This window comes from Fundulus heteroclitus, chromosome 23 (genome assembly GCF_011125445.2).
Source record: "Fundulus heteroclitus isolate FHET01 chromosome 23, MU-UCD_Fhet_4.1, whole genome shotgun sequence".
Classification (NCBI taxonomy): domain Eukaryota; kingdom Metazoa; phylum Chordata; class Actinopteri; order Cyprinodontiformes; family Fundulidae; genus Fundulus; species Fundulus heteroclitus.
Window position 1 is genome coordinate 26,226,817 of NC_046383.1, and position 13,490 is coordinate 26,240,306.

At 45.2% G+C, this 13,490-nt stretch overlaps 1 protein-coding gene across 14 annotated transcripts in view; it reads right to left on the reverse strand.

The window, feature by feature from the left end:
- ankhd1 (ankyrin repeat and KH domain containing 1) overlaps nucleotides 1-13,415 on the reverse strand; it is a 35,747-nt gene extending 22,332 nt beyond the window's left edge. For 10 of the 14 annotated variants that reach the window (XM_036126965.1, XM_036126963.1, XM_036126967.1 and 7 more), the window contains exons 1-2: nucleotides 12,954-13,414; nucleotides 9,796-9,949 (exon numbers count right to left, since the gene is read on the reverse strand). In XM_036126965.1, coding sequence (XP_035982858.1) covers nucleotides 9,796-9,949; nucleotides 12,954-13,232 — 433 coding nt within the window. In that variant the 5' untranslated portion in view covers nucleotides 13,233-13,414. Of the gene's footprint in view, nucleotides 1-9,795; nucleotides 9,950-12,953 lie in introns of all 14 variants that reach the window. The other 4 variants (XM_036126959.1, XM_036126956.1, XM_036126962.1 and 1 more) reach the window with 1 other exon arrangement.
- Nucleotides 13,416-13,490: the final 75 nt, after the last annotated feature.

Sequence of the window (13,490 nt, forward strand, 5' to 3'; positions counted from 1 at the left end):
GAAAAGTCCTGAAACAGAACCAGACGTCTGCAAACCTTTAGTCTTCCCCCCACCGGCCAGAGAGAGACTATTAGTCATCTGGCTCTAAGTTCGCCATGGACCCAGCGCTGAGCGACGTTAGCGTAGCTTTATCGCTCCTTTGTGCATCACAGGTCAAAGCTTTATCGCATATCGCACGCTTTCCTGACTATGCCGCCCTGCTGCGGGGTGTTTGCGACTGAAAGAAAAGTTTGCATCGCTTTGAAACCAAGATTTTAAAAAACTCCCTGTAGAAAAAAAAAAAAAGGAGGTAAAGATGAGCTGGTTATTTGGCAATTGGAGAAATCGCATTTACTGTACTCTGAGCATGCTGGTTGTGTACTGCACTAACAAGCTAAACATAACTGGAACTGAATAAACCTATATGAAATGTGATTTTTATTTATTCCCATGCACCTGAAGCTAACACCTCCATTAAAATAGCTTCGCTTTGGTGGTAAAATTTCCAAACCTTTTCCCAAGTTAATCCCATTTAGGCCGATGCTCTGGTGAAAAACCTCCGATTTGATTTCAGCAGTGAGTCTTGTTGAATGCTTCCCTATCAACTGTAGTGAATCTGGAGTGCCAGAGAAATAATAAATAAACGCTGCGGGCAGAATCTCCCAGACAATTACTCATTTGCATCATTTAGCTAAAGCCAAATTCTGCACAGAGGTAACAAAAGGATCAAAATGATCTCACTGCACGAAGAAAGATCCTCCCAAAAAAAAAAAAAAATCCTCAGCGTTACACTTTGGATCAGCAAAAAGAACATCATAGCTACAGCGAGGCTCTGCTGGCGGCAGGCAGCGTTATTATCTGTGGTCGGGTTTCCCCAGAAATCAGCAGCAGCTGACGTAGCAGATCGCTGCCATGCAAAAACAAACGCGCTGCAACCGTTAGTCGCCTAACTGAATAATGGGCCCTATAGGCTAAAAAAGAAATTTTATTATTAGGAGGAACGCCTTCCTGAGAGGAAGAGTCAGCTTCTTAGACGGTTAACCCAGAGTCCGGGCCTAAAACGTCACGATCTTTTTATACAGCGCTTTGCTAGGTAGACTGGACCGGTCACCATGTGGGATTCTGGTACTAAACGCTTAAAATGAATCAAAGGCTTTAAAGGGGCGTCGATGTAAAGGTTTGGGGTTTTGGAACGACTATTTGCATTCTTTAAAGAGATGAGTTTAAACTAAAATGTGACACAGGTGGAAATGATTCAACAGGGTTTTTTTTTTTTTAAGATATAACACCGGGGGAGTTTACACAGGGCTGCTTCATCTTTGCCAACTAAACTAAACTATAATAAAGCAATATACAGCCTGAGACGTCTGGTAGGCTTTAACTTGTTACTGGTCCCAGTACTGAAGGAGAAAACAACGTATAAGCTGGTAGGTTTTTAAAATAAGCCATCAGATGTCGACAGTGAGACTAAATCTGCTTTCACCCTCTTAGTCACAAACACAACATACAAGATGATTATTCGGTGCTTGTGGCCATCATGTTTAATATCTAATGAAATCCATCTATATTGCTACGTTTACGCAGGCTTCTAAAGACATTAATGTGCACAAAAAGCTCACACAGTGCCTCTGCCTGTTTTTAGTTTCGCTTTCAGCGCAAGGACACTGAAACATCTGTTTTCAATTTAAAAAAAAAAAAAAAAAAAAAAAAAAAAGGACCTATTCAGCGAGTGTTTATCCATAAGCAACCGCTACGCCCGTAACTGTCATATTTACATTAACAACACCAGCTTTGATAGAAGCGGTGGGAGGAAACAGACTTTGAGGCCAAGGCATAAGACCTCTGCGCTCATTTCCTTTAGGGACACAAGCAGAAGGTAAAAAAAATAATAAAAACATTTAATTTTCTCAACCTCAACAACAGGTAGTGCTTTTTAAAGGAGAACTATCCCATTCTGGAGAAGAGAAATGCATCTGCAGTATGCCGCCCTGGTCAATAAACCAATATGAGAACTAGAACCACCAGACGACGGAGGCAGAAACAAAAGCCCAGAACCTGAACCTTGGGGGTCATAGGTCACATAAGCTCATATTAACCAACGCTTTGCATGAGCTGTGGTTAAGCCAGGCTTTATTATCTAGTGCTCTGAAAACACTGTACGCTGCTGACTGGAGCGGGCTCAGCTTATTTATTTATTAGCAAACAAATCACCAGAATCAGCCCCAACGCGGCTCCGCTCGCTTTGGCTCTAAACGAGACGCAGCTATAATTTCATCGTTGGCCACCAGCAGCAGTACGCTCATATTCCTTATTGAGCTCCAGCATCAGATGGAGGCGTCCCTCACAGCGGCAACTGCGAGCAGCCGGCGGGCCGCGCCGTTGACATGTAAACGGTGAATTTCCTATACAGATAATATAAAGGCTAACAAGTAGTATGCGCTTTATTATACATTTATAACTTAGACCCTTTGATGATTTACAGCCCTGGACCGGAGACATGTCCAGGGTGCGCCCCGCCTCTCGCCCAATGAGCGCTGGAGACGGGCGCCAACCTCCCATCGCGACACAGCGTGGTACAGACGACGGATCATAGTTGCCCAATACCAATAATTTAGTGCATCTCTTAGTCGCCAAATTCCTTTTCACGCCTGACGTCTATTTATTGCAGAGAGGTGTCTGCTAAAACATTACTTGCAGGGACCGGGATAATCCCATTTTCTCTACCAATCAGCAGGTTGTGATTAAACGAGCAGGCCCATATCACCAGTCACCAGGCCAATTAGGCTAGATGGTTGTTGCTTATGCTCGGCATACCTGGCCCATAAAGAGCAGCAGTCGTGCTCTGGCTGCACGGACAGCAGCAGTGTGAAACGTGTGGCACTACGGCCTTGTGTCAGTCTGCGGGCTGCAGGCTGATCCCAGGGGAGTCGGCAGGGCACCGATCTGCTGCTGCCGCTGCGATAGCCAGCCTTCAATCAACTGCGGCTTAGGGAGCTCTGATCGGCAGCGGGCGTGAAAAGCGTGAAAGCACAGCAGCGCCGATATCATCTGTGCTGGCGAATGGCTCCCTCTCCGAGGCACAGCGGATCTGGGAGACAGACAGCGCCTGCCAGCCATCTGAGCCGGTTCTACAAACGGATCTATAAGCAGAAAGACGCGAAGCGATGGCTACAGCCGGGGCGTTCCAACCCGCCGGTACACCAACGCTTTGAAGGGAGCATACACATGTTGGCCGAGTACTACGCACAGGGCCCCGCCGTATAAAAGCCCCGTCGATACAAACGTGGAATCAGATAACGCCATGGACGTGCGCGCGACTTCATTTATACATCTCCACCGCTATATTTAAATGAACCCGGCACTGCTCTAGAATGCATTTAGGTTTCCTGTCTCATGTTCGTGTCAGACTGCTGCGCTCGCGTAAGACGCCGTGGTCAGGCTCGGTGAGGAGCGGGGATAGAGATAGGTGACAGTTGTCGGGGCTGTCTGTGTGTGTCTGTGTGTGTGTGTGTGTGTGTGTGTGGGGGGGGGGGGGGGGGGCTGCTGTCCCTGCAGCTTCACACGTCCTGCAGCCCACAGCTGATCGGCCACGGCAGAGAGGACGAGGGACGGACCCATCCCTGTCCAGTACTGACATTTGAAGGCAGAATAAGCAGAAATAGTAAAACGCGGGGTGTTTTCTTTTTACCCAGCAGGCTTTTAGCCAGTTTGTGGGTCCGCCCTCTCAGGGAAGAGCCAACAGAAACACAAGCTTTGTGGCTCTTTCTGCAGCGGGAACACAATTATGCAGGAACAATTCTTCATCACGTGTTTCCAGTTTTATGGATTAAAATATAGTTTGTTTTCTCATGCCAGTAATTTAGTGTTCTCTTACAGTTTTTCAACCATTGAATTTAGGCCATATGAGAGGAACAATGTTATGTCCAAATCTTTTTACTAATAGGAAAGCTATCATTTTTTTAAATTCAATGCTTTATTTCAATGCCTGACACTAAATGTGTTAAGAAATTTTAGACAAGTACCTCCCCCCCCCCATTCCCACATGATCATATGCTAGTCTGCTGGAAGTACAAAAACAAACAAAAAAAAACAAAAAATCAGGATGATTATAACTTTTTTGGCCCAAATTTGGTCCCAACAGGACCCAATATGTGACGATCTGCCTGGAATGAATAGGACAGAAATGGCCTTTATTGGCCCTTAATGGGGAAATTAAAGGGATCCAGTAAGTACTGGCCATTTAAGTTTATTTAAGTACTAATATTCAGCCTCTGTCTGTAATACGTTTGGTGTCACCTGGTGTCACTTTACAAGCTAAAGAGGTGAAAGGCTTGCCGGTCATTAAACAACTACGCTGATTCCGTCCAGAAGGAACGTTTCCCAGTCAAACCTGTTGCTGAGATGAAAACAATGAATTTTATTTATTTTTTCCCCAGTGGCAGGATGTTCATCATCAGGGATCTATGGTTGCTTTGAAGCAGAAACAGACCCTTTGTTTATCACAAGTCAGACTGTTGTTGCAGTATTCACCCATATTACCACATATTGGCTGTCCTTGGTGGCTAGAATGGGACGTGTTAAGAACTCTGGCAACATAAGAACAGGAAAAAAAAAAAAAAACTATTTGGCACATGTCAAAGGATGCTCTGATTGTACGCATAACTATTAGTCAAACATCTTCCTTGTACTGCAGGGCATTTCTTGACATTAGTCAATAAGGAAACCACAGCAGCAGCAGCTCGGTGTCTAAACTAGCACCAACAGCTTGCTGGTTCCCCAGAGCAACTGCAGCTCGGTGTAATGCAGCGGTGTCCAACTCCAGTCTCCAAGGGCCGGTGTCCTGCAGGGTTTACATGCTGCCCTGCTCCAGCACAGGTTATCTAAACGCTTGAATTACGTCCTCAGAACGCCAGCATGTTCTGCAGGAACCTGGTAATGGACCATCACTTGGTTCAGGGGCCTTAAACCAGGGAGGGAGCCAAAACGAGCAGCGCGGGCACGGCTGGTGTTAATGTCTCCACTGGATCCTTAAATCCACTGCATGCTGCATATTGCATGCTACATAATGCACTGGATCCTTAAAGGAGATCTAGTCGACCCAGGCCAGCCCACACCTCGCTGAGTTCAGATCAAAGTCTGCGTCGACGTCTCCGTTTCTAATCGTTTGGTCAACAGCTGCCTGAGGCGAGGCACATCTGGAACATGAGGTACAATACGGTCCTGATACTGTAATTCAACGTGGGTAGGTTAAGACTGGCAAACATCTCCTAAAGAATTAGTAAAATCTTTATGCAGCACAATTCTTAAACCTTCTCATTGTGTCCCCATAGAAGAAATGGGAAGAATAATCGTTTCAGAAGCCAAGTCAACATTTTCTGTGTGGAATACTTTTTACACAGCAACTTATTCATTTTCACTATTCATCTCCCTCTATATAATAAAGTGTTAATATGGAGGGAAAAGTTGATCGTTTCATAGGGAGTCTCTTGTAATACTCTAAATGTGTAAACACAACATTTAATACTTAAGAGCGTTAAAAACTAATTTGTTTAGCTTTCCAGAATGCAAATTTAATTTAATAAATTGTAACACCAGTTTTTAACCCTCACTTTATGTGGTCTATACCCACAGTTATTTGATAGGAAGTGGGCAGAGAAAGAGAAGAGATGCAGCGAAGGACCAAAGATGGGGAGCCACCAACAGCCTCTGGATGAGAGAGAGAGGGGGGGGGGGTCCCTGCTTTACCGCTGCACCGCGTGGCTCCAGGCTTAACTTCCTTTTTAAATATAGTACTAATCAGAATTCCTGTGTGATAAAACCAGGTTTTAGAATAAAAACAGCATCCACACTGACACCAGAGTACGACTAAAAGCAACTCCTGGGGGGGCCAACCAATGTGGACATGATGGCTTCACCAGGTAACACCACCACTGGAGGTTTTACAGCTGTGCCCATAAATAATAAACAGCAGCGCGCTCAGGTTCATGCTTAGCATAGAAAAGAAGCACACAAATACCAAAACATATCATTGGAGCAATGGGCTTGTATAAGATTAATTTGCCACAGTTCTGGGGCATTTACACAATGGGTAAACGCAGTAGCCTCCTGCCTTCTGACTGGCAGTGTGCAGCAGCAGGTGGGGGAGGGGTTACTAAGAGGACTTCAGGCTATAGAAACAACAGGGCGGTCAGTTCTTCGGTGACACTGAAAAACACGTCTAATAAATGGGAAACATTACCTTCTCGTTTACTGGCACGAGCATTTAACTTCTCAGAGTTAATCCTAAACATCCCGTGATGGCAAATCTCGTTTTTATCACCGCCCTGACACCGCTTGCTTCAGATTACATTCATATAAACAAGCACGGCGGATCATAAATAATAGTCAAGGTCACTCTTTTATAGCCAGTAGTAACAGAAGCCTTCATTAATAATCCACGCCTGACTTGTCTTACAGCTTGTGTTTGTTGTAATTAAGTCTGCAGGGGCTCTGATAATCATTTAGCAAACTGTGTTTTAATACCAACATGGAATCTAAACGGAACGCGTTTAAGGGTTTTTTTTTTGTTTACGTAATAAAATGCGTCAAATTTAATTTGGCCTTTATTCATTCACCGGCCTACGTGAGGCAACGTTTGGTTCGGTGACATTTTAAATCAGAAAAAAATGATCATTTCTAATGAAATGCTAGGAATCCACCAGAGGCCCAGCGCAGAGCATGACTGGGTTTGGGGCTGCCTGTAGCCTCAGCGCTGACGTTACCCTTTAGCACACTTTACACCAGCTTACTACAGATGATGTCACCTCCACTTGCCACCACTGACAGCTGACAGACTGAAGGAGCAGCCCACACCTCCAGCCGGGCCACACAGTGTGGCTCACCCAGGAGGTCACAACGCAGGCCAGCTCAGGTCCAAATTAGAGAAAATAAATATACAAATAACAACTGCTGCAGTTTCTGAGCTACAATCACCTTTTACAGGTATTTTTTCCTGAATTGCTTAAGTTTTCTTAAACATATTTGCGTTACCAGATCCAAAAACCTCAGTTTCCAATTATTACTGTTAAACTAATAAAAAAAAAAAAAAAGGGGGGGGGGGGGCAGTGACTTTCATGTTATTAATATTGATTGTGCTGTTAGGAAAGAAAAGGGGTTTCGCTCCCGTCTTCGTTTGATCGCTCCGTGTTCGCCTCACATTTGGAGAGTGGGAACATTTGCATGGTCCGCATAAGCTCCAAGTTTTAGTTGTGTAACGTTTACTGACAAATGAGGAATTAGGAGTTTAGGAAAGCTCCCCATGCCACCCTACTTGGTGGGTAAAAATGCATTCAACACCTTCCCTGCGTTTAAACGCATTCTGTGTTAAACGGTCTTGGCAATAGATGGGAGCAGATCTGGTACGTGGCCATTTTATTCATGCTGGGAGTTAGGAATCAGTCCTTCAGATTATAATCTAGAATATATAGTAAATTACTCAGGAAAAATGAAGCTATCCTGCCATATTTACTGTGACAGGATAGCTTTATTTAAAAAAAATGCAAACAAAACAAAACAGGCAGATTATGTAAGGACTAGCCCAGGAGAAAGGAGACCAGGGTGAGATTAGCCATTAGCTGCTGAACACAAACCCTGCGCACGCGGTGGGGGCTCAGGCGCGTTCCAGCGTTAATCTGCACCGTAATGTTCACAGGCCACAACGAGGCCAGGACACCCAGCCCTTCTGGATTAATACACACAGACCTTCTTAAACGCAGATTACCAGTCCTGATGAAACTAAATTACCCAAACTGCTCGATGATATGATGCTAGCACAAGCAGAAGCTCTCCCCCCGTCACCAGGCAGGCCTGCAGCCAGAAAAAGGCTCAGAAGGGAGGAGAAAAATCTTATTTTAACTAGTAAAGCCATTTGTAGAATTGTCAAAAATCACTTTCACTAATTTTTTTACTTTTCCAATTGTTTCATTTAAAAGTTTCCCAGCACTTTGTACATCAATTTTAATACAATACAACAATAATTTAGATAAAATCCAGTCGATCCATGAAGTTACATTTATTGGGTTGTAATTAGAAAGGGGTTTCTAGTGATGCCTTTCGAAACCTTTAGAAGCTGCGGATCAGTTCGCCACTCTGTATCTGTAAGTATTTAAGCACTTTCACGAATGATGGGAAATAAATTGTGATATATTTTCCAAAACACAGGTCTTCAATTTAATTATTGTATTACACCTTTCTTCTACGTAATTCCTGATCCCCGTTTACGGCAGTCTAATATAAAACATGAAATATCACGACCCCTGGATCCACAACACATCAGCTGCCTCCTGCCGTTGGGCATTGTGGCCACACCTTCACACAGTAGGCCATGATCAGACAAAGAAAAATGTGCGCAGATTTTGGGTTGTCAGAGTAGGTCAGGAACGCGTCCCTGAATTAAAAATGTAGCGCAGCAGACGGCTCCATTTCATAACCACAAGTGTTGGGTACGTTAAGACCGAAAACTACAATGGCACGGCTAAGAAGTGAAATAGCAAGTACTCGTGCAGCACCAGAGGACGGCGTTTTACTAGTCTGGGACGAGTCAGACACGAACAGAAGCACGACTGTGGCTGAAAGAGCTGCGACGGGACCTTAAAAAAGGGGACATATCACTTCCTTTTCATCCTTATTCAGTTGTGGTCTCTATCACATGGAACTGCAATGCTTTGGTCTGAATTCCTCGTTAATTTACCCCCCGATCTGAGAGCGACTAGCTCTGGTGCCGTCTCTTTAAATCTAAAAGAGGATCTTCACACTACGCCCCCCCTTCATGTCGCACATCACTCCTCTCCAACCCGTTCGGCCATTTTTGTAGTATGCTGGCGGACGGTGCAATGAACGACCGAACATTTTGACTTATCCAGTTGTAGTTTTTCAGCCTCCTTCAGCTGGACTACAAAATCCCTCAAATAACAATGCATGTTTCATGAAAATGGAAAATTAGCAGTTCTGCGGCAAATACGCTTCACATAACCGTTTAAAAAAAAAAAACATAATAGAAAAAAAAAAACTGAACGGCTTGAAAAATATAACCCAAACAGAATACAACGATATCTACGCACATCCTGGGGAGACTGCATTCAAATTTTCTGCATTCCCACAGACTAAGTACACAACCAAATGTATTTAAGGGCTAAAAAGTGGATTTTGCATATTATTTCCCCTTCACTGCAGAGGGAAGATCCACATTTTCCAAACCATCCCTCTCTTTTCCATGAGTGCATTGTCCCATCGGTCTCTCTGAGTTTTAGAAGTCTGATCCCTAAGGTCCAGATCTGGTGTTGCCATCAAGGACACCAAGAGTCCACCCAACTGTCCAAAGACATTACTGGTGGACACGTATTTGTACTTGTGACGGCTGCGGTTCAACACACTGTGTGGCTCTGACGTTGTCTAAGGGAGCGACCCGACGCAGCAGCAAAGAGGGAGAAGCAGAGTCGAACGCGTTACTCCATTCCTACAACCTTCCACCTTAAAACAAAACAAGCGTAAATGGCCGGTTGACGAAGACGCCGCGTTGTCTCACAGAAAACGTTCAGTGACCTCAGGAAATTAAGTCACCTCTGGAAAAATGTTAGTGTGTCTCCTTAGAACAATGTGAGGCCTCCACCTTTCTAGGGGTTAGGAGAAGAAAAAAAGGTGTGGTCCTACTGAATGACAGCTAGTGTAGATTAATGCACGACTACAGACAAGTGGCATTGCATACGGGCGTGACCACTGATGCGGCTTGACAGCACGTGTGCCGTGTGTTACGTCGCGACGCAAAATGAATTGTCGTACCTGCAGCTTCCAGCAGAGCTTCGAGTCGGGCTTGTGTCTCTGGATCTACGGTCCTCAAATCCACTCCGTCTGTGGCGCTGGACAAAAGCAGCTCTGAGGCCGTCTTCATGATGGGGTTATCCAGGTCCTCCTGGTCCAGAATGAACGACTCCACCTGGGGAAAGGAAAAAGGTCGGGGATGCGTTCAAATGTGCTCGACTCCTTCCATCTTCAAGCTGGCTCTTAGCGTCAGGCTGTATCTGACTAGCAAGCTGTCATTTAAAAAAAGGCAACCATCACCCCCCCAACCCTGATTAGAGACTAAAAAACAGATCAAATCATCAAGAGAAATAAAGTCAGTCTGAGTTTCCCCTCCGCTGTAACCATTGTTCACATTACGCCGTATAACAGTGGTCCCACTCCCTCCACACATGTCCACCGTCTATAAAAAGACCAGGCATGTGGCTCTTGTTTATTTACGGTTTCTCTGAACAGAGGGAAAAGCAAAAAAAAAAAAAGAAAAGAAAGAAAGGAAAAAGGAAAGTAGAACAGGGATAACGGAGTTAAAGCATGGGGATCGCTATTATGGGGAGGCATTCTAACCTCTGCACACAGTGAGAGTCAGCTGAGAGTCAGCTGCCCAAATTCACCGCTACAGACCCGCGTGTGCTTTGGCGCCGCACGGAAAAGCCTCAGCTACGTCCAGATGCCGCCGTACCACCATGCACGTTATCTCATATGGTTCTGTAAACGGCTGGTCCTTTTTACCAGAGTGTGCCATATTAACTGTGCAATATTTTACTTTGCGTTATCTTTGCCGTTTCTGACGAAGCTCATCCTCTGCTGCTTTAGAACTCATTTAAGATTAGATTAGCTTGTTTTTTCACTACTATAACTGCATATCTGATACTGTCAATCTCCCCCATTGTGGGACACTAAAGGATTTTCTTATTGTCTCAAAAAAAGTCTGAGAAGTACATACATTTTGGAAACAAAAAAAAGTTTAGAAGAAAGGCTTGAGTTAAATAAAATGTATATTTTCATAAAAGGCAACTAAAATCCAGATGAAAACGTCGGGCTTATCGCTTTCCATCTTGTCCGTTCCTTCGCCTTTCGTAAACTTTTTCAAATGTGAGACCAGTGAGGAGAGACGAGGACCAAACCCTGAAATGAGTTAGAAATAAATAATCTATGTGGAAAACTTGCATATACACTTACTTTCAGAGCAGTGACTAAAGATTTAAAATCATATGCAACTTCAGAATAAACAAATATTTCCTAGGAAGACAAATTAGAGGTAAAGTGACCCAAGAAGGAACATGAATTATAAGAATAAGTCAAAATGTCTGCTAGTTTGTGTTACTTTACGATTCCCTTCGCAAAACACCAACTTTCAGGAGATTCGTTTCAGCCTACTGACTAATTACATCAACAAACTGAAACACTGACCAAAATATTTGGTCTGGATGGATCACAAATTATTCCCTGGAGAGTTGGAGGAAAAAAACGCATTTCCCAAAAGTTTAAAGAACTCTATATGTCCGCCAAAACTAAAGCAGCCCTCCAGACCTGGACCCAATACGGGAAATGTGTTTAGGAGGAATCTGGTCGTGCTATAAAGCACAACGCCGCACGGGAGATGTAGTTCCGTAGGGCCTTTATGAGAAACAATGGATATCAGCCGCCCCTATTAAATGAACTACAGCTCCCAGAGTGTTGGTATCCAGAGAGCTGGAAAGGCCTGGAATGGCATCTGCCTAATCCCGGGGCTCAGATTTTAGCTACTGCCCAGAGCAGCGAGCCGCCCGCTGGAGTAAAACACAACAACAAACGTCCCATTTCTGCTCTGCAGACTGGCCAGGTCAGCAAACATGGCACAGAGGGCCATACATCAGCCGTCTGAATCTGGACCGGGCGCAAGTGACAAAACGCTTATTGTCTCCTTCCACTACTGCGGAGCAGATGCTGAGACAAAAAAGAAAAAAACAGCCAGATCATATTGACAGTGGTGTCAGCTGATATTCTTACTTGGCTGTCACGACTTTAGGTTTTTCTGACAGATAATCCGTGGGTCAAATGTTAGTAAAGTATACCGAAGTCACCTCGGCAGGGAGCGACGTCCAAGGGTCAGGGGTGTCAAATCTCATCACATCCCCATAACAATAAGCCAAAAGGGGCTTTTATATATATTTTTTTTACTGTAAACTTTACTTTAAAGCTACACTGCAGCTGTCAAAATAAAAATAAAAAAACTCTGCAGGTCCGTGTAAAGTGAAGTGTTTTTACCACCAGGCGATCTAACAAGGCCTTTGTCAAATACGGTCAATCTAAGGGAATCAATGCGCACAATAAACAAGGAGCGCGGTTCTAAAATATCGCGATTCAATTGGAGAACTTGCGTCGCCCGTCTAGCTCACAGCAACACGGCGAAACGTGCACATCTGCCGGGGAGAATAAAACACGTCCACGGACAGATGCAATCGCACCTGTCTGCGCCAGACACCTGGAAAAGTTGGGTCCACACCACAACATGTATCCCCGCATGGGGCGAGACACATTAGGCAAGAGGCTGGCGGTGGTCAGACAACATGAGGTTTACGGTGAAAAATGCTTTTTAAAATAAATAAATAAATAAAAATAAACCCGACTGCTTATTTATCCGAACCAAATGTGAGCCACCGGGGGCAGCTCGGCTTAAACCTGATTATCTAAACGTGTTGGAAAAGTTCGCGGAGGTTGGAGCTCGGTTATTTTACACGATTTGGAAAAGTGACGTAATTGCACCACAACTACGAAATGGCTGGCACTTGGCTGGCCCTTGCTGCGTCCGAGGCGCTCTGGACGCGTAGCATACGCTGCGGCTGGAGGGCTGCGGAGAGGCGGCGAACTTGGGCTGGGTGTTTGCGAGACGACAGCACCGAACGAGGCCGTCGTCGCTTCCACCCGAACTAGGCCGTGGCCACAGCCTGCGCTGCATAAATAAAACATTTCAGCCTGTTGGCGAGAATAACTGAGCCCGTCGCACCGAACGCCGTCGGCATCGAGCCGTGTATTAACTTCAGAGATGCTAAGCGGTGATATTTCACCGCTGCGTTATTTAACTTGTACGTAATTTAAGCGGCCTGGGAGGGGGTGGTTGCCAACGGTTAAGCTTATGCTAACTAGCTTAGCGTCGCTACCTCGGAAACCTCGTCTTCGTCGCTGCCGGATCCCGGACCCGAGGAGAGGACGGCCGCGGCCGCTAGTTTGAAATCCAGTCTTTCTGCTGCGGCTCCGCCGGGTTCGCCGTACAAACGCACTTTCTTCCCACCTACACCAATCCCAATTCCTCCAAGTCCGACTCCTCCTGGTGTCGCTCCTACCCCCATCCCTGCCACTGGGGAGCGAGGAGTCACCGAGTCAATCTCGTCCTCGAAGCCGTCCGTCAGCATTGCCGTCCCGGCTACTGCATCCTGCATACTTATGTTGACGGTACGCGTGTTAACGGGCTAGTAGTTAACTTAGACGTCCGTCCAGGCGCTTTCTTGGAAGATATTTGCTTGATTTTACTTCAGGGAATCCAGAAACTCTCCCGAAGCGAGGGTTGAGGAGGTTCTCTTTCCCCCAGCCATTAACTTTCTAACAACCTAACCCGATACGCAGTGTTTCTCAGAAAGACCGCCTCCGTGGAGAATCCTCTTAACCTTATTGGCTGAGGAAGATGAATCTCGGTTTCC